This window comes from Harpia harpyja, chromosome 9, assembly GCF_026419915.1.
Source record: "Harpia harpyja isolate bHarHar1 chromosome 9, bHarHar1 primary haplotype, whole genome shotgun sequence".
Lineage (NCBI taxonomy): Eukaryota > Metazoa > Chordata > Aves > Accipitriformes > Accipitridae > Harpia > Harpia harpyja.
Window position 1 is genome coordinate 22,600,674 of NC_068948.1, and position 27,041 is coordinate 22,627,714.

Sequence of the window (27,041 nt, forward strand, 5' to 3'; positions counted from 1 at the left end):
GGTTCTCGGTATTGTGGTGGGAGTTCTTCTGCAAGACCATGATGTTCGGCAGAGTGAGTTTCAGCAACTTCCTTACCATCGCATTTTCATCATGTTGCTGTTGGAATTAAATGCTCCTGAGCATGTGCTGGAGACCATCAACTTCCAGACACTCACAGCTTTCTGGTATGTATTTGAGATTGGCCACAATCCTCATCCTTTCCTGGTAGGATCAAGATTTTTTTGTCTGAAGGCTATCTGACTGTTCCTTTGTGGTGGCTTAATCACATTCAGAATAACAGGTTCTATAGACTGTCCACTTCCTTGTTTTAAGGAAGATGACTGGTAAAACCCAAGATGCTAAAATGCCTTGCTTTTAGGGCTGTGTATGTTTTCCCTCAATGTTACGAAAAGCAATCTTATTGCTGTGCACTTTTAACCTGCTCTAACTTTTCTTTCAGTAACACATTTCACATCCTGAGGCCTACAAAAGCTCCAGGTTTTGTTTATGCCTGGCTGGAACTGATCTCCCATCGGATATTTATTGCAAGAATGCTGGCACATACACCACAGCAGAAGGTGTGGCTGCAGTTTATCTCTTCTGAATTAAAAAGCTCACACAGATGCTTATCTGGTGTGGTGCTGTTTCACATCTCTTGAAGTGCACTAGTAGCATGGCTGTCCTGTTTCTGTTGTCTTCCATATTCATGGTAACCTAACTGCATGGAGGAGAGTCTTTGTGTCAATAAACTATAGAATAAAGGGTGAACTGAATTTAATAAACATGCCTTTGTCAAAATCTGGAAGAGCTGTAGTCTAGACCGAATACTGTCAACTCAGTATGGCATGTTGAGTGTTCCAGAAACACCCATAGCAGGTGATGTGTGGCTAAAGCCCTTGAAATGAGCTGTGCTGTACTCACTGCTAGAGCTAGCAGGAGGACATAACTTTGATCCAGGTTTATGTGAAGACCGATCTAATTACAGTTTTGAAATTAAGATAACTGCTCTTCATTGCATGTTTTCCACCTGCTGTTTTTTTTCTTGACAGGGTTGGCCTATGTATGCCCAGTTATTGATCGATCTTTTCAAGTATTTGGCTCCTTTCCTTAGAAATGTGGAACTCACCAAACCTATGCAAATTCTTTACAAGGTAAAAAAAAGTCAGCTAATGGATGCTACTCCCAACCAAAGTTGCCTGAAAGTAGAGGTGTTCTGGTAGTAAAATAAGATTTACTGTTCTTTTCTAAGTTATATCTTAGAGTTAAATGCAAATCTGGTGTGGGACAGAAACAGGCTACCTTCCTAGATTAATTTCTTCCTGTTAATGTTAACCACATGACACAGAAGGATGGCTCTGCAAGCTCTTGGGCAGTTTCAACAGTTACACACCTCTTTTATATTATATTTTATGTCACAGGGCACTCTGCGTGTGTTGCTGGTCTTGTTGCATGATTTCCCAGAATTTCTTTGTGACTACCACTATGGGTTCTGTGATGTGATCCCACCTAACTGTATTCAGCTAAGGAATCTGATCCTGAGTGCCTTCCCACGGAACATGAGGCTTCCAGACCCTTTCACCCCCAATCTAAAGGTAGGGCTTACTTTCAGGAGTTTGATAATTGGAAGCTTTAATGCTCCAGATACTCTTTATCCAGTTTTCTTGGTGGAGATTGTGGAATTTTGGGAACCGTTTAACTGATACTTGAATTAATGCAACCATTCAAAAGTTAACAGGTAATTTGAAACTTAAGTGACAGCAGCTAGCAGAACAACATTTTTGGCACCTGTAGATACTTGGCTGGCTTGCAAGGCTTCATTGGTACCTGTAGATACTTGGCTTTGTTGCAAGGTCTGTGCAGGTTGAACCTGAAAGGACAGGCTCTTGAGACTTGTGTTACGTGAGAACTGCATTGAGAACCTAGCTTTTGCATGGAAAACCAGAGGGCTTTCCTTTTTCCAGGGGGAGCCTGACTTGATGTTATCCCTAGATCTGACCAGCACATAGTGTTGGAGCAAGGGTGTCTTTATCATTGTACTGTCTCATTTGTCACTGAGAAACAGACTACTTAAGTAGTCTTTGTGGCTTTGCTGTTTGAAAGTTCAGCCAACAGTTTGTGTCTTGGTTTTTTTCAGCTCATGCTGAATTGTATAGCTTGTGCTCCACAGGATGCATGGTGACTGGAGTTCATTTAACTAATTGTTGAAGAGCAGGTGTCTGAGCACTATGTGATTGTAAATACTTTTTGATGAGAAACACAGATGCTATCTTCTCTTGAAAATTGAGATAAACCACTGAAGTAAGCCTCTTGCATAATGGGGAGAGACTTTGACAAGTGTTGATGTTCTCTAAGTCTTTGGGCACATGCCAGTCTCCTAATCGTGGAACAATTAGAAGCAAACTTTCTCACACTACTAAAGCATTGCCCTATTGTTCTTCCTTGCCTGAGCTGTGCAGGGTGATGGGAGTGAAGCTGCAATACTCATTCAGTTAGTACTTCTTGAGACTGAAGAAGGCTGTTCTTGACTTGTGTGGATGTTTGTACTTTTTTAAACTACCAAACTGGCTTGAGTGTAGATAGGGAGACTTCAAAGGCAGTGACTGAATTCCCCTGTGGCCTTTGCCCTTGAATTCTTTTATCTTCTACTCTCAATTCTTTGAGACAGTAATCTAATGAATTTGCACATTAGAGACCAAGTTTCTTTTGAAATCTGCAAAAGTCTAGTGTTCTTTTTCCTTGCTGGTAGGAGAAAGTGATCAACAGCAGTAGTTGATGTAATATCACTTACAGATCTACTTTTGCAATTTGTTCCTTTAGAGAGATTGCTTATGGTTTAGCTGACTGGGTTTTCTTCTAACAGGTGGACATGTTAAGTGAGATTAATATTGCCCCACGAATACTCACAAATTTCACTGGAGTGATGCCACCTCAGTTCAAGAAAGACTTGGATTCCTATCTCAAAACCCGTTCTCCGGTCACTTTTTTGTCTGACTTGCGCAGCAACCTACAGGTGAGTCGCTGGTTTCTGAGGATCCTGAATTTAAATAGTGTGGGACAAATGATCTTGCTGGCTGAGTCAGCCTCCTTTCTTGCAGGAATTTTGTTGGTGTGTAGCAAGCATGTGTTCCAGGCAGTAGAAAAGCCTGTGAAAATGCACACTTCCCTGAATAATTCTTCTCCCACTCCCTAGCAGGATGTTTAAGTGTGTGTTAAGTAGTTTCAGCCAGGTGGAACTTAAGGAATGTTGACTTTAATGACCCTAAAATGATCTGATTTAAAAGCAGCTGGTTTTATCTACATGAGCTGCCAAATGCTTATAGTGAAAATTAAGGTTGTCCTTGTCTAAAACTTTGACTCTTCTGCTTCCACGTGCTCAACCTTGCAAATCTTTAGTGAAGAACGTAGTCAAGAGCTGATTGCCTCAAGCCTGCTTTTTTTTGTCCTGGACCATTGGGTGATGAAAAGTCTTGTGGCTTCTATCACACAACTCCAGCACTGTTTACCCAGGCATTGTCTGAGAGTCAGTGGGGTTTATTGAACTTTTTAGAATCTGATTAAATTTTTACTCCAAATGGATTCATTGTTATAGAAATCTATGGATCTGCATGTTAAAAAAAGGCAAATTAGCTAAAGCCCAGTTCAGACTTGTTAGCCAACCACACTTCATACATCACAAGGCTTGGCTTGCAACAGACTTCAAGACTGAAGTTGGACTTTCTCAGAAAATTGCTCAGACTGAAGCATTCACAGAGGTGGTGTGCATTTCAGCCAGCCTCTGGCACTGCTGGTGAATTAAGATTGTCCTTACCTGACTTTTTTTTTTAGGCAGGGAGTACAAAAATTGTCTGTTGGGTCTGTCAGTATTTTGCTGATGCTTTTGAATATGTGTTTGTGTGTGTATATATATAACTGCTGTATTATAGAAGGGTAAATGCCAAATTGAATTTGCCGATGTCTGAGTGTGTCATCTGCTGTATAATCAAGATACTTGGATGCTGTTGTTGTACATGCTGTACCTTTGATTACTGAAGGAACATAAAATGTTAATGCTTTTCATATCTTTGCTTTTAGGTATCAAATGAACCTGGCAACCGCTACAACATCCAGCTGATTAATGCACTGGTGCTCTACGTAGGTACTCAAGCTATTGCGCACATTCACAACAAAGGCAGCACACCCTCTATGAGCACCATTACCCACTCAGCTCACATGGACATCTTCCAGAATTTGGCAGTAGACCTGGACACTGAAGGTGAGCTGGAAACACTTCTAGTTCATGCGATGTCAAATTTAACAGCTGATTATCTGTTTGAGCTATGAGAAGTACAGAAGATCATTTCATGTAGCTGCTAGTGAATTCACAGTAAGTAATGCTATATTAGAATATTAAAAACTCTGAATACAGGAGCGATATTAAAACCAAACGTTCAGGGTATTCAAGGGAGTAAGAAATAAGTTTGAAGAATTAAATTCTTACTGCCCCATCAGCTTGGGTTGATAAGGCTTTTTCCTATCTTCAGTTTTTGTTTCTTGTACCTTCATAAGGCAGGCTCACAAACCTTAACCTTTAGCAATACTAGTTGCTGCTTTATTCCTTTTTGTGTGTATGTAAAGGAAACCTTATGTACTCACTGTTCCTCTTCTTCTGTAGGCCGCTACCTTTTCTTGAATGCAATTGCCAACCAGCTGCGATATCCCAACAGTCACACCCACTACTTCAGTTGCACCATGCTGTACCTGTTTGCAGAGGCCAACACTGAGGCTATCCAGGAGCAGATCACTAGGTGAGAGGGAGGGCATTTAACTTGCCAGCATTCAGCTTTTTGCTTTCCTTCCTTGTGTATTTTGGATCTTTGAGGTCTAACTGTTTTTACCTTTGGATTTCAGGGTTCTCTTGGAACGGCTGATTGTAAATAGGCCTCATCCTTGGGGTCTCCTTATTACTTTCATTGAGCTGATAAAAAATCCAGCATTTAAGTTCTGGAACCATGAGTTTGTTCACTGTGCTCCAGAAATCGAAAAGTGAGTAACTTAACCACAAAATCAATAAAACAAAGTATCTGAAGCAGGGGCTGAGTTCTTGGTGCTTCATAGTGGAAGCACTGTTTGCTGCCATAAATGCACCTAATGCTGCTTTGCTTCTGTGTTCAGGTTGTTCCAGTCAGTTGCACAGTGCTGCATGGGGCAGAAGCAGGCCCAGCAAGTAATGGAAGGGACTGGTGCCAGTTAGATGAGCTGCATCTTGCGTTGTAAGCGTGCCAGCCTGGAGGTCCTCATCCCATCAACTGACAGAAGACTCTGTAAGGCTCCTCCTGACCTTCCCAGCCCCCTTGATTGGGTAGACGCAACAGACCCTGGGTGAAAGTCTATGTGGGCACGTTCCAAAGTTTGAAACAGATTTTTGACTTTTGGCCAAAATTCAGAAGATGCTGTGAATATCATTTTGAACTAGTGTAAATACAAGGAACAGAAACATTTGTCTGGACTTTTGGGTTTGTGCAAATTGTGTAAGAGGCAGGTGGGTAACTGGTGCCTGTCCAGCTTGTAATAAAGGGGCAGCCGCTGATGCCAAGCACTTGTCTGGGGCAGACCTCCTTGTCCTGACATTCCCAGACTCCCAAAGAATATTGAAAAGCCAGTTATAATATTATGTAACTTATTTTTCTTTATGTGGATGGGGGACCTTTAAATCACTAAGTTCTTTTACAAAAAAAAGGGGTGGATGTGTTTGGAATATGGGAATACTATGGAGTATGGGAGGGGTGAGGGAGGGGTTAAGGTTCAGTGTTGCTTTTCCCCCACCCTCATCAAATGCTGACAGACAGCAAGTGGAGTGGCAGTCAGAATGCCTCCTTTCTGTTGGAGAAAGACACACCTCAGGCCCTTTGGGAGAGGGTCAGCTGTTTTTAGTAAAGAAACCAGAGACCAGGCCTATAGCTTTTTTTTTTTGGACACTTGTAAATTTTGGAAGGTGGGGGGTTAAATCTAGACCTTTTCCCACCCCCCCATCCTGTGACCACACAGTATAAGTTTGTAAAAAAAAAACAAAAAAAAACCAAAAGGAAAAAAAAACAAACAAAACAAAAACCCAAAGGACCAATACAGCCCATTTTGTAAGGATTTTGAATGTTTTGTAAAGTATTGGTCCATGTGTTGTATTTTGTAGCCTTTCTAGTTCTTGGGCTTTAGTTCTCCCACTTCTTGTATGTATGCATACTGTAGTTACACATTAAAGTCATGACATGCAGCATGTGCCACTGTGCTTATTCTCTCCAATTCTACCCTGCCTGGCCCATTGATGTCTTCCAAAGCCTGCTTCCACCCATCCAAAAAGTGCAATTTTCCAGTGTGTTCTGGGCACTGCTTATTGAAAGCAACTGGGTTTGTTTCCTAGTGTGAGTCAGAGGGGAGAATTGTTATGACTAGATAGGGCATTGCTTTGAAGTGTAGAAGGAAAGGACAGTTGTGCGCAGATAGAAATACCTTAGTTGCAAGTTCATGAGCAGAGTTTGTCTCTGACAAAGTTGTGCCAGAAAGGACACTGCTTGCAGTGGAGGGATACGGAGCACAGACAGCAGATCAGCTTCCTTTCTAATGACTTGTGCCCTGCTATGATACTCCTTTCAACAAGGATCTGTGCATGGTTGCTAGTTAGCTGTAAATGAGACTAAGTGGCTTCAGCCTTGCTCATGCCACAAAATCCTTTACCCTATGCCTTGCAACCTAGCAGAGAGTAGGAAATAGAGCTTCACTGCTTTTTTTTTAGATAATAACACTAGGTTGTTAAAGCTAGTTGACTGCTGTTTGAGTGGAGAGGTCAGGATTTCCTGCTTAGGCTTAAGTGACTGTGCACCTGGCTGTGCTTTTGCTGCACAGAGCAAAAACTAGGTCCAGGGGACCAACTGTGCCAGTGGACTGCAGCTCAAAGGGAATTCTGTGTGACCTGTTTGTAGGCAGTGTTTTTCAGTCACCTGTGTGTCAAGGTATAGTCTCTTGCCAGTTCCTACAGTTCCCTGGCATTTCTTCAGCAGCTCAGCAGTTGTGCTGAAACCGAGCCTTCTGAAGCTGGCATTTTTTTGTTCTGGTATTGCAACTCTAGCTTACTCTTTCTCCTGTATTGGGTTAGGATACAGAGAAATCCCAGCAACCAGTTTTTCTTTATCTAGTCCAGATACCATGGGACTTTTTTCTGCTGTTTAACTAGCAAACCATAGGCTGAGCTTACTGACTTGTCCTAATGACTCAAAGCTCAAAGGTCTCTCTGGTTCTGTACTAATGCTGCTGTACATGGCTGGTTCGCTTTAGGCTTTAAGAACTGTTAGGCTGGTGTAAAGAGCAGGTAGAAGGCAGACAGGACTCAGCCAAGATCCCAGTAACACAAGTTGGGCTGGTAGGATGAAGGCCACTGCACTTCATATCCTCTCTTGGCAGGTAAGGAACGTGCAGCTGTCAAAGTAAATGGTACTGGTGTCAGCTCCCCAAGGATTACCAGTGTCCTTGCCAGCAGAGGCCCTGGGTGTAACACACTTCATGTTTAAGAAATGAAGACTAACCTCTTGAACCACTGTGTGCCTGGTTTGAAATCTAGTCTGCTGTAGGGAGAGAAGCACCAAGATGGCAGACTGGACTCTAAACAGCCACTGCATTATACCACTGTAAAAGGGGAATTAAAAAAAGCTACCCTAGGTACTGTTAAACCACCCTGGCCCCCAGCAGTGCAGGTAGGGCTGTAGCTGACCTTTATCTATGTGAGTACAGTCTGCATTTTGCTTGTTTGCAATATTTCTAACTGCAGCAGCAGCAAAGATCCCCCCTCTTAGATGGGGCTTTGCACCCTGTTGAAGTAGACAGCGTTGGCTGGGTAAGAAACATTGTCTTTATTATATGTAGCTTGGCCTGCAAACCTCCAGTGTTTTGTCATGCAAAAACTGCTGAGGGAAAAATACTAATATATAGCTAAACATGATGCAGAGCAATGCCTGAGTTCAGGGAAGAACTGTACTGTCAACTGGAGGGTGTGTATCAAATGCTTAGCCTACAGCAGCTGCAGAACTGTGACAGTGCTCCTTTAGTCTTAAGCCCATACAGGAGTGGCTTTTATAGAGGTAAAAGGAAATGCATCTTGCTATACTGTGAGCCTACATGAAAACCAGATGGATGGGCTTGTACTCTTTAAAATGCTCAGTATTAACTAAGTACAGGTGAAGAGTTTAGTGTTGTCAGCATGTCCACCTGCTGGATGTTTACTCTGAACCTTTGTAAGGTAAGAGCTACTAGCTGGATTTCTGCCCTCTTCATCTGGACAAGGAGCAGTTCTTGCCTTAAACTTCTGTTGCTGAATGAGGGAACCCACTTGCTGTTCTGACAGTGTCTGTCTGCCTTCCTAAAACAGCCATTAGGAGGTCTGGGCTTTCTTAAGTCCTCTAGAAGAAAGGTGGTCATCGTGCTCCAGAGCTCCCATTGTAAGATAAGGCCACCCAAAACCACTTCTGTGGTGTGGAGGATACTTTGTTTATGGAGAGGTAGCTAAAAAGCCACATGTCATATGAGGACAAGTGGGCCTTCAATCTTGCCATCTGTTCTTGCTGCTGCAGAAGAGATGGCCAAAGGCTGACTTTCCTTCCTGCGCACAGTTCCAGGCAGTTCACTTCCAAGGGCAGTGAGGTTTCTAGCGTACCAGCTCTAGCAGCTGATGCAAGATCCTTTTCTGTCCGTAGCGCACATGCAAAGCTTGCTGCTCCCTTCGACTCAGTTTCTCATAAGCCTCCTTGTTATTTAGCAAGTCCTGCTCTGCTTTCAAGTCTGACCCGTAGGACTCCAGGGTCAGCAGCACACTGTTGTAAAGGAGCTTCTTGCAAGGGGTTTTGAGTTTGGAGAGAGCCTCGTTCGAAAGGGTAGAGTTTTCTTCTTCCTCACTGTCATCTTCCCAGCTATCTTGTTCCTTATACTCCTTGAATTCTTCTTCGGACATGCACAGCACCTGCAGTGACCCAGGCAAAGAAACAAGTCACCCAGCAGCATGAGTACATAAGGCTTTCTTCTCCACAGAAGTGTGGTTTTAGAGCCACATGGAGCAGGTGAATTGCTCCTCAGCTGTGCTGAAGGTCAGGGAGTAAAACTGGCTTAGATACCTAATCACAAGTAACTTGTGGGTTAGAAGAACACTCAAACAGCAAACCTGGGTGTTGGGAACAGTCCTAAAGGACATATCAGCTGCTGCCTACAAAGGTGCAACAGCTCTCTAGAACAGCAGTACCCATGGAGCCATTCAAGACTGGTATGTAAGCACATGTGGGTGGCTAGTTCAGGAAAGGAAGATGACTAACAGTACCTGTAGCCTGGGAGATGGGCAACCACACCCCCTACCACTTTTCATGCAGGAGGGTTAGTACCAAAATGCCTTTACGTACTTGTCCCCCTTCATTGAACCATTTTGCATGCTGCTTTGTCCAGCTGTGGTACACTTAGTCTGTGCTCTTCCTTGTGTAGGTCTTCCACTGCTTGGCAGCGCTTACCTTCAGGGTCATGGACAGCTCCTCTTCTGTCAGCACCTCATCCCAGCCAAGCACAAAGGCACCTTCCTCCCCCACCATCTCCAGCTGGCACAAGAAGTCCCACTGCTCTGAGACCAGCTGCTGCTGTGCTTCGCTTTTGGCACCTGTTTTCAAGACAGCAGAGCTGCAAACCCAACTTGGGTTGTGGGGGGGGGGGGGTGGGGGTGGTGGTGAATGGAGAAGGGGAAACAGGAGGCAGAAAACCAAGGCATAGCCCCAGCACCTGAAATGCTGTGGAACAGGCTTATTTTTCATGTCATCCTTGATCCCTGTTTCTTTACATCACTAACAGAGATCCCTGCCCCATCCTTTCCCAAAGTGGCTATGGGTGCCACTCACGCTGCAGTGCTGCTTTGCGTACTGTCACCATCTGGATGTCAGCTGTGTCGTTGGTGTTGCCAGGGTATGGCTCTGCAAAGCCATACATGTGTAGGAGCTGCCAGTTGGCCATCTGCCCATACGTGTTGAAGATCTCTTGTCCTTTGCTGATGGGCTGTGTGGTAACCATTCGTAAACATTGCTGCAAGCAGGGAGAGAAGAGGCTCTCAGAGCTGTGGTGATCCTACAGCTCTCAGAAACAAGGTGTTTCAAAGAGGCTCAGATGACCCCAAGCTCTTCCTAGCTAAAGCCAAGCATGCAGCAGGGAAGTATGTTGAGCAAAATAGCTTTGTAGTGAAATCCAGGCCAGACTTGCTTGCTGCCCTGGCAGGTGAGCAGTGCTGCTCTGGCCTTGCTGTGCCACCACTCCCAAAGGCCTTGCAAGCAAAGAGGAAGTAGACTGTGATGATGCCTGGTGCAGTGGCTTTGCACTCACGGGAGCATATTCTAGGTTGGCATTGTGGTTGGCCATGTGGTTCAAAATATCTGCTACAGGCACCATCATGGGAGGATTGGGCCCCTTCTCATCTTCATCTTCCTCCTCCAAAGGTTCCTGAAAGCTAAGACAAGGGAGATGAAGACAAGCCAGTTGTACACCTTGCAGCACAGAGCAAGCTTCACCTTATACTTACATACTTGTGTGACTGCAACCTTTTAAGTAACACAGCCTATGATCTTTCTGTGATCCTACTGCTTGTCCTTGCTCCTGGTTGGAGCAGAGCCCTCACTTCTCACCTGTAGGCCATGACAAATGCCACCAGCTGCTTGTACAACTCCAGTGTGTGCAGTTTGGGGTCAAAGATGTTGGGGTGGGACTCCATGAAAGGCAGGATGATGGAGCTGTACTCCAGGTGGATGTTAGCCAGGTCCTTGTCCACAGCTTCTGGGATGCCTGTGCCTTGCAGGAGCCTTGTTCGTTCTTCTACAGGCCTGTTGAAAGGAAAAACAAAACAAAAAACAAACACGTTTATCTCCATCTGCCCCAGGCAGAAGGGTCTGTCAACTCCTTCCTCCTTCACAATCTGAGAATCCTGTTTTCTGGTTATGCTTGTAACTAGCTCCAGCCCCAGGTAGTGCCTGAGAGGGTCCCTCAGGCTACAGTCATTGACAGCAGAGGGCTAGAACAGAGGGATGGAGTCATCTGGTAGGACCACATCCATCCCCAAAACTCCTGGTCAGCAGCCCCTGGGCTGCACCTGCCTTCAGCTGTCACATTGGGCCACCCCACAGCCCTGCTTGGTTTTGCCTTACCAGAACATGGGGTGATCCAGGCTCCTGAAGTCCTGCCAGAGGGAGAAGTAAGGCTGCCAGTGGGAGTTGCTGGCTGTGTACTCGTGTAGCAGGGCCAGCAGCAGCGGCACCCAACCGGACTGGCTCTGCAGGGACTCCTGGGCTAAGGAACCAGGGATGATGGAGAAAAAGTAAGTCGAGCTGAGGTTTCGGTCCTTTTCCTCTGAGAACAAGTCTTCTAAGAAGCAAAGCTTGGTCCTACAACCCTCATTGCCTGTCTTCAGCCTGTGGTAGTGAGTTTCCCTTTTACTTTATCAGATCTCTCCAGGCTTGGGTTTGTCCTGAGCTGAAGCAGAACCAGAAGCTGCTGCTCTGGAGCCATGGCTAAGCCAGACAACCCCCTACCCACGCACCACCTCCCCCTCAGTCTGAGGCTCTGGGTGTCTTCAGAAGTGAGAATGGAACTGTGCTTTTCCCTAGCGATGTCTGTCCTAGGTGTTGAGGAAAGCATCACCGGGGCTGTGGCTGTCACTCAGCGACCCCCGGTACTGCTGTTAACGGGCTTTTCTCCCTGCCCCCCACGGCTCCAGGCTCCCGCAGGCACCACTGGGGTGCCCAGACCCCCCCTTTCCTAGCCGCTGCCTAACAGCCCTGCACCCCCCTGCTCCAGCACCCTGCACCAACCTTCATCCCCCCCCTTTATTCCACCCGCGAAGGAAGGTTGTCTGCTTGAGCACAGCTCACCGTCCTGCAGGAGGGTGCGGATGCGGCTGGTGTGCTGGGAGAGCAGCGCCGAGCGAGGGACGCTAACGAGGACCTCTCCCGCCTCCAGCTCCTCGGCCGCCAACATGCCGTATCCTGCCACCGCCCCCTCCCTGCTCAGACGGACCTTGGGCGAGAGGGGAGCGGTGAGGAAGAGGGGAGAGAGGAAGGAAAAGGAGATGGGGGGGGGGCCACGGCCGGCGCTGCCTCACCTTCGGGTTGAGCTCCACCCCGGCCCGCCCGCACCACGCCAGGAAGGCGGAGAGGGGGTCGGCGCTGCCGTGTCCCCGGCCGCTGCTCCCGGCCGCTGCCTGCGGGTGAGAACGCGGGGGGGAACTCGCTCCAGCAAGGAGCGGACGAGGAGAGCGCCGGGGCCGCGCCCGGACGCCCCCCCCCCCCCCGAGGGCCGGGGTCAGCTCTCCCCAGCCCCCCCGGCCGCACTAGGCACATGGGGGAGGTGGGGCGGGCCGGGCGCGCTGCCGGCAGAGCCCCCCGGAGCGGCGGGAACCCCCGGAGCCGGCCCATACCCCCCCCTTCCCCCCTCCCAGTACCTTGGGCCTCTTGGGCGCCGACGCCATAGCGCTGCGAACACGTGGTCCTCCACCACGTGGGTTCTCCGCCGGGCTCTTCCGGGTAGGCGGGGAGCTCCACCCTTCTCCCCCGCCGGCCGGGCGGACGGCGGCCGCGGAGGGCCAGGAAGAGCGGGGGGGGGGGAAGAGAGGGCGCGACGGGGGCCCTGCAGCCCCCTCTGTGAGGGACCCGGGGGTCTCTGTGTGCCGGTCTGGGGGGGCCTTGTAGGGCCTCTCTGAGGGGTTTGAGGGGCTCACAGCACCTCTTTGTGGGGTCCGGGGGCCTCATCGGGCCTCTCCCTGCCCCCCCCCCCCCCGGCCCCTGCTCCGCCCTGGGCCCGCGGGGGGCTTTTCCCCGAGGGCCAGGTGTCCCCACGCCCCCCCAGGTCATGGTGCACCTCAGGGGGCTGCGGTGCCTCGGTGGCTGCGGCGGGGTCACGCCACCAGACGTGGGTTAAAAGGAGCAGGCTCTAATTAATCAGGATAATTAAGCTCATGGCCTTATTCAGTCAACACCCCACTAACGAACCGTATGTGCCACGCTCCGATCTCCTTTCTCGGGCTTTCCCGAGGCACGCGGTCGCCCCTCCATTCCCCCGGCTAATTAATCGGTCCCATCAGCAGGCAGGGTAGACGCCCTCACCGGTTGCTCTTAATGAAGCCAATTAGCTCACACGAAGTGTTCGAAGAGGTCCCACGAGGCTCTTTGCGGGAGCGGGCCGTCTGTGTGGCTCTCCCCCCACCCCGTGAGCAGTTGGGGGTGGCTTTAATCTTCCAGCCCCTTCTGAGCTGGGCTGGGCTGGCAGGGTGGGTTCCCCGTGGAGTGGAACCGGGAGGGATGGCAAGAGAAAAGGGAGGGTGGCCTTCAGGAGCCCCTCCGAGGGCACGGCGTCTTCGCAAACCATCCCCCCTGCCGCCGCCTCCCCGGCGCCTTCAGCCCGGCCTTCGCGAGCACCGGGCCGTTGGCAAAAGCCTTGCTGTGACTCGGATTCGAACCGAGGTTGCTGCGGCCACAACGCAGAGTACTGACCACTATACGATCACAGCCGTCGAGCGGGGGGCCCCGCGCCGCTGCTCCTCTCCTCCGGCCGCATCCCCCCGGCCTCCCTCGGGGAGCGGTGGGGAGGCGGCGGAGGTTTTGCGGCGGCCGCCGCGGCACCCTGCTCGCCCTCCCCGCGGGCGCACCCCTACGGCCCCGGCGCCGGCCCCGGCGCCGGCCCCGGCCCCGCGTCGGGATCGGCGCCCCGGTGCGAGGCCGGCCCGGGCCGCGGCCAGAAGCCGGGTGCTGAGCCCGGCGTGCGCAGGCGGCCCCCCCGGGGCGCTGCGGGGGTGGACGACGTCGAAGCGAGTCCCCGCGTTGTCCCGCCGGCGCCACAGGGAAGTGGGGTCCCGGGTGCCCGTCTCGGACATCCCCGGAAGGCACGGGCAGGAGCCTGGATAGCTCAGCTGGAAGAGCATCAGACTTTTAATCTGAGGGTCCAGGGTTCAAGCCCCTGTTCAGGCGAAGGCCTTATCCTTTAGGAGCCTGCGAGCAGCTCTTCCTGCAGCCGGGGTCCCGCGGGGCCTGCAGGCTCCCCAGGGCACACCTCACCCCATCGCTGCTTCTTTTCCCACCATCACCTCCCTAGGGATCTTTCCAATGCCGGTTCCATCCCATTTGACACTCACACAGCACTGGTCTCTTCTTCCAGCCACCCAGTACTGCAGAGAGGGGGATCCCATGTTGGATGATGGGCACCAGCAAGGGTGTTATTTGGGGGTATGCATGGAGGGAGATACAGAATGAGGGAGAAAATAGGATGGATGGAAGAGGGAGGGATGCAGCAGAGTTGGAGGGAAGGAAGCCAGGTCTGGACAAGAGAACTGGGGGGGGAACTGGGGGGCTCAGGGGTGGCCTGTGGCCCCACCCCAGGATTAGGGGGTGGGGAGCTATTGAGGGCACCCCTGGGGCTGAGTGCGGTTGACCCTCGAGCCTCACTGGACATGCAGTACCCTCTGCCTGCCTTTTGGTGTGCCCCAGGCACTCCTTGCACCTTTGGGTGTTCCCCATCCTTGTCCTTATTCCCCTCTGTGCGCCCCCCCGCCCGCCGCCGGACCTCCATTTTGGGCCCCAGCCAGGTGCAGGCTGAAACACCCCCACTCTGCCTCAAGGGACACCTGCAGATGCCCCACATTCCCCGAAACCTCACTCTTCCCCAGAAGGGCCTGCGGCAGCAGCTGCTTTCCCCCCTCCACAGGGACGGCAACGTAGCGGTGGTGGCTGGGCACACCAGCCAGGCAGTGCCAAAACAGCCCTGGGCAGGGAAAGCCTGCGCCCGCTGCACCTGTGCCCATTGCACAGCCCCCCCAAACCAGCCACCACCACCACCCCCCACGCACCTTGGCTCAGGCAGATGCTCCCAGGCAGCCACCCCTGGTGCCCCAGCCTTTGCAGGGTGGAAGGACGGTGGTGTTTTTTTGCAATGAGACACAGCACCCCACATCAACCCACGAGCTTATTTTATTGGCCCGATAAACTTTGCTTCCCAGCGGCTCCGATCCCTCCTGCGCGCCTGCCGCACAGCTCAGGCCGAGCTCTGGCCCGCGCCTCAGTCGTCATTCATTTCTTGCCAGCAAGAAAACAAAGAGATAATAAATAGGAAGCTTATTTGCAGGGGAGGCCCAGGGGACAGCCTCGAGTCACGCGCAGCCACAGGCAGGGCTGTGCCTGGCCCCGGCCGGGGCGCGGGGACGGCATGGGGGGGGTGACACGCTGCAGGCAGACAAATGATTGCCCCACGGCCACCGTGGGCAAGACAGCCTGGCCCTGGGGCCATGCACGCTGCGGGGCTGGGGAGGGAGCTGCCGTCCCGGTGAGGGGATATAGCAATCTCTATTTAATTACATTAAAATAGACTATTTAAAAAAATTATTTCTAGTAGTTAAAAAATGTGTTGTGGTCCATCCAACCCCGGCGGGGCCATGGAGCTGCCCCTGGCAGCCCCAGGGGTTTGGGGACAGGCTGGCTGGGGTAGGGATGGACCCCAAACCCACCTCATCCCCCGGACAGTCCCATCCCAGGGGGTCTGTCGCAGCAAGTGCCGGGGGTGGGTGCTAGCTGGGTGGGCACCACAGGTGACAAAGCAGGGGCACCGTGACCCCCACCAGCCCCATGCTCTGCGGGTCACAAGCAGACCAAAGGCAGGGGAGCTGTCGCCCTCCTGGACCCTCACCCCAGGGACTTAAATGACATGGCAGCAGTTGAACTGCCCCAGTGAGAGGAGGCTCTCCTTGGAGCCTGGCCGGAATTTGAAGGCCAGGGCTTTCTCGCAGAGCGGGAACTGCAGGAGCCTGTCCCGCAGGCTGCCCCCCTTGCTCTTGCCCGGGTCCAGCTTGATCACGCTCTCTGCACCCCCCTCAGTGCCCCCTGGGCCTGAGCTCTCCACTGGCTGCCAGGCCGGGCTGGTGGGTGCCCCCTGCCCCGGGGACTTGTCCATGGGGCTCGGGAGGGTGGTGGGGGTCGTCTCTGCCCCCAGCACCTGGGGGACCCCAGCAGAGCTGCTCCGGGATGATGGGCTGGCTCCCCTTTCCCTGGGGAGCTCTGCCGAGGAACCCCCAGGCTCTCTGTCCTCCTCCCTCCTAGGGGGCTCAGCTCTGTCCCCCTGCATCGCTCGGGGACCCCGGCCCCCCCTCACTCCCTTCCTGGCCCAGGCCGCCCCCAGGCACCCACCCCGGCCCCCCAGCTCGGCCCCCAGTCCCCACACCTCCCTGCGGCCAGGTGGGCGGCGGGCGTGTAGGAAGGCTCGCATCTGCTCCTGGTTCAGCGAGCTGCTCTTCCTCTCCATGGCGCTGGGCCTCCCCTCCTCCTCCTCCTCCTCCTCTTCCTCTTCCTCCTCGCAGATCTGCTGCAGGGCCGGGGTGCTCTTGGTGATGGTGGTGTCAACAGCGGGGACCTTCAGCAGGGTCCGGGGGGGCTGCCGGCCGCCGATGTCCCCTCCAGTGGGCAGGGGAGGCAGCCGGGACCCCACGGCGAGGCCGCCTGGCACCTCTGTAAAGGGCAAGAGGCCGCTGGTGCTGCCCATGGGGCCGAACGTGTCCGATAAGTTGGTCCTGAAAAAGGGGAGGATGGAGGTGTTGGTACCCAGCCGGGCATCATGAAGGCTGCAGTGAGAAAGGGGATGGGGAATTGGCCGGGACCCTGCGCTGAGGACCTGGGGTGGCATGAGGGAGATGTGGGACAGGGGGTAGCAGGAGGGCTCACCTGCTCTGCACCTCCTTGGCCAGGTTGTAGACGAGGCTGAGGCGGTGGCCCTGCTTCTCCTGCTTCTCCCGCAGCATCCTCTCCGCCAGCAGGAAATACGTGGCTGTGATGTGGTTGTAGCGGTCAGCTTCCAGTGCCCTGCGTGGGACCGAGGGACCCACATCAGTGCGCGAGGAACGTGCTCAGAGGGACCCCTAGAGCCCTTCGCAGGGGCTCCCGCCTCAGCATCCCACCCTATCACTCACTCCTGGATGGTATCCCGATCCGCAATGTTCCCGCACATCATGGCCTGGAGGATGATTTCGTGCTCCTCCTCGGACACACGCTTGTGGGAGGTGAGGGGCAGCAGGCAGCGGCTGGCGGGGGACGGGTCCACCCCCTGCAGCCACGCATGGCCCTCGATCTGCTCCAGGGAGGCTCGCTGCTTCGGGTCCCGCTGCAGCATCCTGGAGATGAGACTGTGGGGGAAAGGGGCGACGCTGCAATCCTGCGGCAGCACGCGAGCCCCGGACATGGCAGCTTTACCGCCCTTTCCCACTCCAGCTCCCAGGCTTCCCCCGGGGATGGGGCATCCACCCTCGGGGGCAGGGAATCGGGGTCCAGGGGGATCTGGGGCAGAGAGAGGTGCTTACTCAGCGCACTGTGCAGAGACGTGCGGGGGGACAGTGTAGCGGCAATCCATGATCATGGTGAGGGTCTCGCTGTCGTTGGCCTCCTGGAAGGGGGGGTGGCCGCACACCAGCATGTAGAGGATGACCCCCAGGCTCCAGATGTCTGCAAGAAGCAGCAGCAGTTCAGGTTGCACCCACCATGGCCCAGGAGAGAGCCCCGACCCCAGGGACCCTGGGGGGGCCACCCCACCAGGCCCCAGTGCATATCCAGCAGAGACCAGTGCTCACTGGGATGCTCCCAGGTCCTGCCCCACGGACGTTCCACGTCCCACAGATGGGGAGGCCACAGCCCCACCGAGGCGGGGAAGGACCTTCCCCATCCCCACATACAAGCAGGTCTCAAAGGGCTTCACCAAAGCAGTTGAGATCTTAACCCCTTTTTGAGGTGGGGACAGGGAAGCCAGCCCCAAGCTCTGTCCCGCACAGTCACCCACCCACAGCACCATTTCATGTCATTACTCAGCTTCCCAGTTCCCAAACAGACCCCACCACGACCATCCTGGCACTGGGCTGTGCCGGAGGGGACATCACAGCCATGCGACAGGGACACAGCACGGATCCGGGCCTTCCAGCTGCGTGGGCACCAGCCAGAGTGGGATTGCTGCCCTGCCCTGGGGACAGGGACAGAGCCAGCGGCATCTTCACCCACTCCTCCTGATGAGTACAGAAACTCTACTCTCTGCAAAAGCGCTTTTTTAGGATGCTGAGCACACCCCGGGGCTCTCTGTTAATACCTTCAGCTTCTTAAGTCAAGTGCTGCGTCTGAAAATTTTTCATCTGCTCTGGTTTTCTCCCTTCATTTCTCTTTGCAGAGCCACCAGCTTATTTTTCTACCGTTTCTACAAGCTATCCCCGTTCTCAACTCGAGCCGCCTTTCCCTGAGCCAACATTAGGCTTTTTCCTTTAAGCGCTAGTGTTTTGTTTTGCTAAATCTTCCTGCCCCAAATTCCAGCGGCACTGGCTCAGGTCCTGCTTCCCTCTTGCATCTCCTCTGTCCCAGCAGAACCACTCGGTGTCCCCAGCCCAGCTCTCTGCACTGCAGGACAGTCTCCCCAGCCCTCCTGCACCCTGGCCAGGGGAGGAAGGGTGCTGGGAGCCACGGAGAGGAAGTGGTTTTCAGGGTGGGGATGGAGCAAAGGAAACTTTTGGAGCTCCTCCACCCAAACAGCAGCATCCCCAGCAGGTTTCCTTCCGGCATCGCCCCCCTCAAATAACCGCTAGTGCTGGCTTGCTGGTGGCTGCACCCTTGCGCTGCTCCTCCCGAGCCCCAGCGGATGCCACGTCAGGCTTGCAGCATGCTTGGGCTTTTTCCCATCCCTGGCATGAACCATTGCTCTGTGGGATCTAGGTGGGTGCGGGAATGGTCTCCGCAGTGAGAACCACCCTGTGCCAGGGCAGGCCTGGGCAGCCGAGCACCCAAGGGGACAGGATTACTCCCTCTGGGAACAGCAGTGCCACTGGGGCATGGGTGGTCCCAGCCTAAGGGCCAAAAGCGAGGTGGTACCCAGCAGGCAGGACCATGCTCAGGGCAAGGGGCACAAGGGAGGCAGGTCTGTGGCTGTGCCCTGCTGCCCTTACCGACAGCCGGGGCATCGTACTCATCCCCGAGCAGGATCTCGGGTGCCGAGTAGGCCAGCGAGCCGCAGCTGGTGGTGAGCATCTTGCCAGGTTGGAAGCGGTTGCTGAAGCCGAAGTCGGTGAGCTTGACCACTCCCTGCTCCTGGAAGAAGACCACGTTCTCGGGCTTGAGGTCACGGTGCACCACGTGGAGCTTGTGGCAGTAGGAGATGGCGTGGACGATCTGGGCGAAGTAGTGCTTGGCCCGCGTCTCGGCCAGCCCGCCCTCGTGCCGCATGATGTGGTCAAACATGTCCCCGCCATCGCCCAGCTCCAGGATGAGGTAGAGCTTGGCATGGGTGTCAATGACCTCGTAGAGGCGCACCACGTTGGGGTGCTGGACCAGCTTCATGCAGCGCACCTCTTGCAGGAGCTGCCCCGCTGCCTCCCCCGCCAGCTTGCTCTTATCGATCACCTTGACGGCCACCCGCTGGCCGGTGAAGACGTGCCGCGCCAGCTTCACCACAGCAAAGTGGCCCTTGCCCAGTGTGCGCTCCAGGTCATACAGCCCCGCGATCTTCCCCTCACCGCAGCCCTGCGACCCGGCCATGGTGGCGGCGTCAGGCGGGGAGGGGCATCGGGCACTGTGGGATGGGGGAGCTGCTGAGCAATGTGGCGTGGGGGATGGGGCACCCCCAAAAACCAGGTCCCCCAGCACCGTGGACACCAGGATCCCCAGCACATCAGAGTCCCCAGCACCCTGGGCACCCCCGACACCCCACCTCCCAGTCCCCAGCATCCCAGGACCTGGGCACCCATCTATGACTCCACCTCCAGTCCCCAGCACCCTGGAAATCCTAATACTCCCACCACCACTCCTCGGCACCCTAGGGCAACCCGACACCCCCATGTCCAGGTCCCCAGTACCCTGTGTACCCCAATACCCCTACTTCCAGGTCTCCAGCACCCTGGGTAGCCTAATACCCTCACCTCCAGGTCCCCAGCACCTTGGGCACCCCAATACCTCACCTCCAATCCTCCATCACTCTGGGTTCCCCCATACCCCACCTCCAGATCCCCATGACCCCAGCACCACGGGGACCTCCAATACCCTCACCTCCACTCCCCAGCACCCTGGTCACCCCTATACTCCCGCCTCCAGACCCCAGCACCCTGGTCACCCCCATATCGCCAACCTCCAGGTCTCCAGCACCCTGGGCACCCCAATACCCTCACCTCCACTCCCCAGCACCCTGGACACCCCCACACCCCCATGCCCCACCTCCAGGCCCCCATCACCCCAGTCCCCCCCAGCCCGGGGACCCCAATACCCCACCCCCAGCACCCTGCACACCCCATACCCCCCCACCCCGCGCTCCCCAGAACCCCGCAGCACCCCGAGGCCCCCCGGGCTGCGTCCCGGCGGAGCCCCACGCACCGGGACGGCGGAGCTGGGGCCGCCGGGGCTGCGGCTGCCAGGGCGCGCCCGCCCCGCTGACGTCAGGGCGGCTCCGGGCTCGCGCCTTAAAGGGCCCCGTCCGCCGCCCGCCGGGGCTGAGGCCGGGGCGATGCTCATCGCACCTTCCAAAGCAGAGGCCCCTGGTAGCGCTGTCCGCCCCCCCGCCGGCTGACGGCAGCCCCCGAGAGGGGCCCTCAGCCTAGCTCATTAGTGCCCATTTGCGGTGGCAGGGACTGGGTTGGCATTAGTGGTGACGAGGGCCGGTAACAAGCTAAATGAGCCGCCCGCCTGCCAGGCCGCTTCCAGGAAGAGAGGAAGAGCCCCCTGCTCCGGCTTGTCTCCCCAGGGTCCTGCCATGGGACGGGCTCCTGCCCTACTGCCCTCCTGCCCGGAGTGCCTGCTGACGGGCATCTCTACCGTGCCGCCGACCCGCTCCATCGCCCGCTCCCACCCTCGCTGAGAGCAAGGAGCACCGAGCCGGGGCTGGGGGCGCAGGCTCGGCCCCCTGTTCCCCTCCACTGTGAGCCTTCTTTTTCCTGGAAGTGGCCCGGCGAGCGGCCGGCTGCCTCATTTAGCTCATTACTGGCCGTAGGGATGCGGACAAAGCAGACGTTGCTCCTGCAGATTAACAAGCGCTCAGCGCGGCTGCCCTCATTACCGCTAATGCCTTCCCAGAAGTCCTCCGCCTGCAGCCTCGCAGGCTGCAAACAGGCCCTAATGAGCTGGGCTGAGGGCCCCGCTCGGGGGCTGGTGTCAGGCGGGGGCCGGGGGCAGAGCGGACTGGGGACCCGATACCCCGGGGCTGGGGATGGAGCTGCCGGGAAGATCAAGCTGCCCAGCAGCTCCTGCCAGGGGAATGGATCTGTATGGGGCACTCCCGGGCTTCGGGAATGGGACTGGGAATGGAAAGAGGGAGGCTACCAAACCCTCCTCTAACACAAGATGAGTCTTTATCCAGGCATGTGGGGTGCAGGAGGCTGCTGGGTGCTGTGCAGGGGGGTCCTGACTGGGTGCTGTGCATTGGGGGACCCAGCTGGGTGCTGAGTGTTTCCAGCAGCCGCCTGCAGCTGGAGGAGAAGGGGCACAGCAGATGAGCCCTTCACCAGGCCCATGCCCTCAGGTCGTGCCGAGACAGGGTGCGTGCAGGGGGCAGAGGGGGTCTGCAAAGAGCCCCAGGGCTGGCACTGCCACCAGAAGTGGTGGCTCACGCTTTGCTGGAGACGTGCTGGGAGACCTGGGGGGTCCTCCCTGGTCGTGCAGTCTGGGAGCAGCCTGGCAAGGGCAGAGCCTGGGCCATCAGCCTTCCTTGCTGGGTACATCACAGCCCACTGAACCCTTCTCATGTCTTATCCCCCCATTTCTTGCAGGCCTGAAGCCACCCAAGGACTCGGGCATTTCCAAAAGGAGCCCAGCTGAGCTGCTGACCTGGGAGTGGGCAGGCTGTAGGCTGGTGGAGGGAGATGCTGACAAGGAAGCAGAGGAGTTGGAAGCCCCTGGGATGCTGGGTGCCTGGGCAGTTAGCCACCCTGTGTGTGCATCTGGGGATTTGAATGGAAAGGTGATTCCTGTCTGGCTTCTGGCACTGAGGTTTCTAGCAAACAGCTCTCAGATCTGCTGCTGTCAGTACAGGAGGGGACTGTGGAGGCTCCATGAGCAGCATCTCCCACCACCTCTTTTGGCTGACCCTCTGTTCCTGGTTCTTCTCCACTAGTGAAAGGCCCATGCGTGTCAGGGTGGGGTCCTTCTCCTGATGGGGTGCTGGGTGCTGCACCCGAGCTGCTGGTCCATATCCCTTTGCACAATTGCCTGTTGTACACATGCCAACCCTGCTTTGAAGCCCTCAGCTGAAAAAGCAAGAACAGGCACGTGGTGTGCTGGGATGCTGCATCCATAATGCACGTCCGCTGCAGCCCTGGCCAGTGAGAGACTGCAGAGACACCATCTCCACCAGTGCCTGGCCCTGTGACTGAGGCTGCATCAGGCTGGCTGCAGCTCCCTTTGGGTTTTGGAGTGGCCCTTGAAGGTCTCTGCACCAACAAGCCCAAGGAACCGCATACGATGGCTGTGAAAGCCAGCATCAGGGCTGGGGAGAACCGAGCAGCTGGTTCCTTCCTTCTCACAGTGGAGTCAAGCCTGGGATGCGCAAGGGAGCTCCTCAGAGAGCACCTGGCTCTAAGCAACTGTGGGTTTTCCAAAGGATACATGAATGAGAGGTGCAGTTAGCACATGGGAGCCTGAGGAATCTGCAGATGGCGAGTGGTCAGGAGTTGGAGGACTTCTGGAGGCTCTGGACTATGGCTGGGTGCCTGCCAGGAGCTATGGGTGGGCAATATTCCCTTTGAAAACCAGTAGAGATCTCGGTGTGTCTTTGGCGAGGAGCCTGTAGCCCTGTTATTTCTCTAGTGGGGAACTAGATGTCCTCAGGCTGCAGCCTCAGCACTGCTCAGGCATGGCTGGAAAGGGAAGGGACCTGGAAGGGCAGTGGGGATCCCCCCCAAGAAACTTGGGAGTTTGTGGCCAGTGGGGATCTGTTCCTCCCCGCAGCCATGCGGGCCACAGAGAAGGAGTCCTCCCTCCCGCGCATCGCCCCGCTGGCTGCCTCTCCTTCCAGACAAAGCCTGGTTTCCAGAGAAGCCCACCTACCTGGTAGTTAGCAGAGTCATGTGGCTGCAGCACTTAATTAATAAAAAGCCGATATAAATTCCAGTAAGCATGTGGGGAGGAGGACATCAAGGCAGAGAGCAGTAGCGGCACTCCCAGCGAGCTCGGTGGAGCGGTGAGCGGCAAGTGCCCTCTCTGCTTGGAGAGGTCAGTGCTTACAATGGGAAGGGTCTGGGGGCATTGGGGGTGTGATACCCATGGCTGTGGGACTCCCCACAACATGGAGGGGTCTCTCCCAGCAAAAAGCTAGGTGGTTTTGCAGGGGTGGGGAGGTGAGGAGAAGCCAGCACAGCTTTGGGCTGCCGGAGCCAGGGCTGGAGTCCCCAGGCTGCCAAAGCAGCAGGCGCTGGGTTTATGGGACTCAGCTGCTGGCAGCAACTGGGGGTCCCCCTCCCAGCCCTTTTCTTTCACTCCCTAAGAGCCCCCCTGCTTTTTACAGCTTTCAGGCCCCAAAAGCCTACAGTCTGACCCTGCAGTATCTGCTTTCACCCAGGTCAGCTCGCCCAGTCCTTCCCCAGCTGTGCCTGGTACGGTCCTCCTCCCTGCTGAGCTGCCTCCAGCCCAGCCTCGCCCTCTTCTCACCATTACAGCTTCACCTTCACCTTCCTCCCTTCTGTTGGATCCCCCCATGAGTGTGGAGGGGGAAGCAAACCCTGTGCTGGGGGCAGGTGAAAACCCCGGGCTGGTCCAACTGCGGGGACATCTCCAGATGATGGTGTCCATGTCCCAGGCAGAGGGGGCTTTGCATCCAAACGCTTCCCACACAGAAGCTGTGCAGCCGAGTGTCAGCGGGTTTTTCAGGTAACTGGGTGGCACGGAGGGGCTGGAGCCCCCTGTGAGGTCTTGGCCGTGACGTCCAGCCCATCGCTGCAGTCCTTAAGCAAAACTGCATCCGTGCCTTACTTTATCTTACACTTTATCTTCTCAAAGCCCCACGTCTGTGTATTGTGCCCAAACCCTGCAGTTTAGTTGCAAAAGGAGTTGTAGCAAAGCAGTTTGTCATTTCCCAGGGACTTTCAGGGAGATTTCTGTTGCAGCTGCTCCAGCTGCAATGTGCAGGAGGTCTCTCGTGTTTCAGCCACGTAATGTCACTCCTGCCCATTCCCCGGGGTTTCTGCCTGCCGTGTTGCAAACCTGCTCGTAAGGCTGGGCGCAGAAACATGGCTCAAGGGCTGCCTGCTGGAGAGCGGGGGGAGAAAGCGGGACTGGGAGAGGGAGGCCTTACAGAGGAGCTGGGCAAGAAACAGGGAAGTGCTGGGCCATGAGTGGTGCTGTCCTCAGCACTGCCGTCGGGCACAGGGTGGAGCTGCTGGTGGTTACACAGCTGCCTCTGTGTTGGTACTTGGGGGCCTTGTGAGATCCCAGTGCTGGCTGTTGTCTGCAAGGTCCTGGTCGCATGTCCAAGCCCAGATGCAGGCCAGGTGGTAAATATTAACTTCTGGTCTTTAAAACTAGTGGCATTTCCACATGCTGTGAGTGCAAGTGCCTGGCAGGATGTTTTGGCTACATCCCATGAACATACAGGCAGTGAATGCACAGCACCTCAACGGCCTGGTGGCTGCTGAAGGCTGTGCGTGGGGCAGGGAGACCCTGAAGCGCTGCAGAAAAAATCAAGTCTCAGTCCATCCTCTGCTGCTCACCCCCCTCCACAGTGAGATCATGAATGTGCCTGCACGTGGGGTGCCCCACAGCACATGCATTAGCTCTGGAGGGTCCAGGTGAAGCTCCCAGGTGTGTGGTGGCCCAAGAAATGCTCTCAAGTCCAAGAGAACAAACAGCCTGGTGTGGTGGCTGTGCTGGCAGAGGGGGGCCCCCACCAACGTGGCACTGCTTGGGGGGTGACAGTGGCAGCGTGGAGAGGGGGGCCAGGCCAGGCTGCCAGTGGGTGGGCTGACGCTGGCTGGGACCCCTCTGCGCAGGTTGTCCCCCAGGACCATGCTGAATGTGCTGCTGCTGTGCTGCGGGCTACTGCAGGGGATCCAGGCCATCCTCACCACTGACCTCAGCTGTGGCCACCTGCAGAAGGTGAGTGGTGGGCTGGAGGGGGCGGACAGAGCCCGCTACTCTGGCCTGCTATGGAAAGTCAAGGAGGTGTCTGCGGAGCCAGTGGGTAAGTCCTGTGGCCCCCCTGGTCTCCTGCTGTCCCCCAGCAGCCACTCGATGGCATGCCCAGAGCCCCAAAATGGAAGTGGGGACCCCCCACCCAGGGTCAGATGCAGGGGATCCCCTTAAAGCAGCACAGCTTCTCCTGTCACTGGTTAGTGAGAGCAGCCTGGCAGCCCACAGGGAGTGGGGGGGCTTTTTTTGTGGGGGGACATGACGATGGGGACCAGAATCAGAGCTGACCCCCCCCCCCCCCCCCCCACAGCCTCCTTGTCCAGCCTCTCTGTATCTCGCAGGAGCTCTCCCCACGCTGGGGCTTGAGCAGATGGCCCTGGAGGTCCCAGAAGCTGATGGTGACCTTGTGCAGAGAGGCAGCACGCTGGAACCGCAGGTAACACTCCCTGAGCTTTCTTACAGACACCCCAATGAGCAGGGTGGCCTCAGGCCACAGCAGCCTTCTCTGTGCCCGTGGGCCCGGGGATGGTTTGGAGCCCCAAATGGTGCTGCCTGGGAAGGGACTATCTGTTCATCACCTGCTGGGGAACAGCCGGGGCTGGGACGAGCAGAGGCTGCCCAAGGCTGCAAGAGCCTCCGGCACTCAAAGGAGGGTGGTCCAAGCCCGCACTCCTGCAACGCATTTAATTAACCTCAAGTGCAGCCCTGGAAGCCTCTGCAGAGCAGGAGCTCACCGGACAGTGCCGCATCTTGCCTCGCTCAGACCCCAGTGCCTCTGTTCAGGCAGAAGGCGTGGCACCCTTCACTAAAGGCGAGGCTGAGCTTCAAAATAATTGTGTGCAGAAGGCCTTGAGATATGGTGGATGAGTCAGTGATGCCCGCAGAGGGCTCAGCGGTGATTTCCAACAGATCAAGCCTGGAGCTGAGCATGACAGAGCTCTCCGCTGCTAGCAGTGGAAGGTTTTAGCAACGACCCTTGGCTTTCTCCCACGCAGTTCTTTATTGCTGGCACAGTGGTCCAGCACCAACTCTTTCCCTCGTCTTCCTCCTCTCTCTCCAGCAGTCATTGTCCACAGAACTGCAAGCTGCAGGCCGCGAAGAGCGTTCCCCCCGCCGCTGCGTCCGCCTCCTGGAATCCTGCCTTGGGCATCAGGTCCCCTGCTGCGACCCCTGTGCCTCTTGCTACTGCCGCTTCTTCAACGCTTTTTGCTACTGCAGGAAAATCAGCAGCAGTTTTCCCTGTGGCAAGAACTAGCACCCGTGTCGTGGGGCTTCTTGCTCCTTGCCCATATGTGCTGCCTCCTCCTCTGCAGCTCTAATAAACCAGCCATTAGCAAAAGCTATTGCCGAGTGGGAATGGTTCAATGTGTCCGCTTGAGATCTCAGGGGAGAGGGGTAGCAGCAAGGTGCCAGTACCTGCACCCAGGTGAGCATCATGTTCACACAGCCAAGAGCCCAGGGCACCTCCATGTCAAACAAAATGACATTTTTTTTTCCAGAGCAGCTCCTGCAGGGCCCTTCCTGGCTAGATGAGTGGTCTCTCAGCAGGATGGGTGACCCAGGAGATGACATTTTGGCTGTGCTGGGAGCTTTACTTGTGTTCTTCTCCTGCCAGTATCGCTCATGGTGGCTCTGGGTGCTTTACACCCAGGGAACCTGCAAGCTGTCAGCCCCAAGGAATCAGTGACCAAGGGGATACCTGCGATACGGATGCAGCCAGAGCAGACCATCACCTCCTCCAGCACTAAACCCATATGCCACCGGGCACACTCAGGGGGGAAAACACGCCCGTGGAGGCTGTGAAAAGCCCTAAAAACCCACAGACGGGCTTTCAGGCATGCTGGAGGTGAACCTCAGGCCTAGTGCTTGGTGAGGACATGGTTGTGGAGGGGATGGAGTAGGGCTCACAGGGCAATGCGGTG

The 27,041-nt window shown here is 55.4% G+C and overlaps 4 protein-coding genes and 2 non-coding genes across 19 annotated transcripts in view; 3 read left to right on the forward strand and 3 right to left on the reverse strand.

The window, feature by feature from the left end:
* Positions 1–6,227, forward strand: part of CNOT1 (CCR4-NOT transcription complex subunit 1) — a 59,836-nt gene extending 53,609 nt beyond the window's left edge. For all 10 annotated transcript variants that reach the window (XM_052795396.1, XM_052795400.1, XM_052795399.1 and 7 more), the window contains exons 41-49: positions 2–165; positions 441–558; positions 1,030–1,131; positions 1,399–1,572; positions 2,841–2,990; positions 4,052–4,232; positions 4,632–4,764; positions 4,868–5,002; positions 5,132–6,227. In XM_052795396.1, the coding sequence (XP_052651356.1) occupies positions 2–165; positions 441–558; positions 1,030–1,131; positions 1,399–1,572; positions 2,841–2,990; positions 4,052–4,232; positions 4,632–4,764; positions 4,868–5,002; positions 5,132–5,210 (1,236 nt within the window). In that variant the 3' untranslated portion in view covers positions 5,211–6,227. The remainder of the gene's footprint in view (position 1; positions 166–440; positions 559–1,029; positions 1,132–1,398; positions 1,573–2,840; positions 2,991–4,051; positions 4,233–4,631; positions 4,765–4,867; positions 5,003–5,131) is intronic.
* Positions 6,228–7,838: 1,611 nt separating this feature from the next.
* On the reverse strand, positions 7,839–13,365 carry SETD6 (SET domain containing 6, protein lysine methyltransferase). 2 transcript variants are annotated; one of them, XM_052795409.1, is made up of 9 exons: positions 13,117–13,365; positions 12,117–12,215; positions 11,887–12,031; positions 11,164–11,305; positions 10,648–10,842; positions 10,349–10,472; positions 9,874–10,054; positions 9,496–9,638; positions 7,839–8,960 (listed from the first exon to the last, which is right to left on the reverse strand). In XM_052795409.1, the coding sequence occupies exons 3-9, from the start codon at positions 11,990–11,992 to the stop codon at positions 8,649–8,651; spliced, it is 1,203 nt and encodes a 400-aa protein (XP_052651369.1). In that variant the 5' UTR covers positions 11,993–12,031; positions 12,117–12,215; positions 13,117–13,365; the 3' UTR covers positions 7,839–8,648. The 2 variants fall into 2 exon arrangements, with proteins under 2 accessions (XP_052651369.1, XP_052651368.1); XM_052795408.1 differs by lacking the exon at positions 13,117–13,365 and adding an exon at positions 12,456–12,554.
* An 83-nt stretch (positions 13,366–13,448) lies between these two features.
* Positions 13,449–13,520, reverse strand: TRNAH-GUG (transfer RNA histidin (anticodon GUG)). Its single transcript has one exon. It is a non-coding gene; the product is annotated as a tRNA-His (tRNA).
* A 384-nt stretch (positions 13,521–13,904) lies between these two features.
* On the forward strand, positions 13,905–13,977 carry TRNAK-UUU (transfer RNA lysine (anticodon UUU)). Its single transcript has one exon. It is a non-coding gene; the product is annotated as a tRNA-Lys (tRNA).
* Positions 13,978–14,955: 978 nt separating this feature from the next.
* Positions 14,956–20,485, reverse strand: LOC128146273 (SNF-related serine/threonine-protein kinase-like). 3 transcript variants are annotated; one of them, XM_052797514.1, is made up of 6 exons: positions 20,380–20,485; positions 18,963–19,585; positions 17,346–17,487; positions 16,959–17,171; positions 16,714–16,851; positions 14,956–16,562 (listed from the first exon to the last, which is right to left on the reverse strand). In XM_052797514.1, the coding sequence occupies exons 2-6, from the start codon at positions 19,549–19,551 to the stop codon at positions 15,695–15,697; spliced, it is 1,950 nt and encodes a 649-aa protein (XP_052653474.1). In that variant the 5' UTR covers positions 19,552–19,585; positions 20,380–20,485; the 3' UTR covers positions 14,956–15,694. The 3 variants fall into 3 exon arrangements, with proteins under 3 accessions (XP_052653474.1, XP_052653475.1, XP_052653473.1); XM_052797515.1 differs by having other exon boundaries at positions 20,311–20,435; XM_052797513.1 differs by lacking the exon at positions 20,380–20,485 and having other exon boundaries at positions 18,963–20,085.
* A 1,029-nt stretch (positions 20,486–21,514) lies between these two features.
* Positions 21,515–26,426, forward strand: AGRP (agouti related neuropeptide). 2 transcript variants are annotated; one of them, XM_052797516.1, is made up of 4 exons: positions 21,515–21,958; positions 24,981–25,171; positions 25,461–25,555; positions 26,180–26,426. In XM_052797516.1, the coding sequence occupies exons 1-4, from the start codon at positions 21,951–21,953 to the stop codon at positions 26,372–26,374; spliced, it is 489 nt and encodes a 162-aa protein (XP_052653476.1). In that variant the 5' UTR covers positions 21,515–21,950; the 3' UTR covers positions 26,375–26,426. The 2 variants fall into 2 exon arrangements, with proteins under 2 accessions (XP_052653476.1, XP_052653477.1); XM_052797517.1 differs by having other exon boundaries at positions 26,183–26,426.
* The last annotated feature ends 615 nt before the right edge of the window (positions 26,427–27,041 follow it).

What these genes read in the sequence shown, in the direction of transcription:
- LOC128146273 (XM_052797513.1), bottom strand. Translation starts at nt 19,851, where the DNA reads ATGGGGGTGTCGGGTTGCCCTAGGGTGCCGAGGAGTGGTGGTGGGAGT. An exon ending in GTACGATGCCCCGGCTGTCG is followed by an intron (nt 17,488 to 18,962) that starts GTAAGGGCAGCA and finishes TGCTTCTTGCAG; the next exon opens with ACATCTGGAGCCTGGGGGTC. An exon ending in GATCGGGATACCATCCAGGA is followed by an intron (nt 16,852 to 16,958) that starts GTGAGTGATAGG and finishes GGTCCCACGCAG; the next exon opens with GGCACTGGAAGCTGACCGCT.
- SETD6 (XM_052795408.1), bottom strand. Translation starts at nt 12,482, where the DNA reads ATGGCGTCGGCGCCCAAGAGGCCCAAG. An exon ending in CGGCGCCCAAGAGGCCCAAG is followed by an intron (nt 12,216 to 12,455) that starts GTACTGGGAGGG and finishes TCTCACCCGCAG; the next exon opens with GCAGCGGCCGGGAGCAGCGG. An exon ending in CTGGATCACCCCATGTTCTG is followed by an intron (nt 10,843 to 11,163) that starts GTAAGGCAAAAC and finishes TCCTTTCAACAG; the next exon opens with GCCTGTAGAAGAACGAACAA.
- AGRP (XM_052797516.1), top strand. An exon ending in GGTGTCTGCGGAGCCAGTGG is followed by an intron (nt 25,172 to 25,460) that starts GTAAGTCCTGTG and finishes TGTATCTCGCAG; the next exon opens with GAGCTCTCCCCACGCTGGGG. An exon ending in GCAGCACGCTGGAACCGCAG is followed by an intron (nt 25,556 to 26,179) that starts GTAACACTCCCT and finishes CTCTCTCTCCAG; the next exon opens with CAGTCATTGTCCACAGAACT.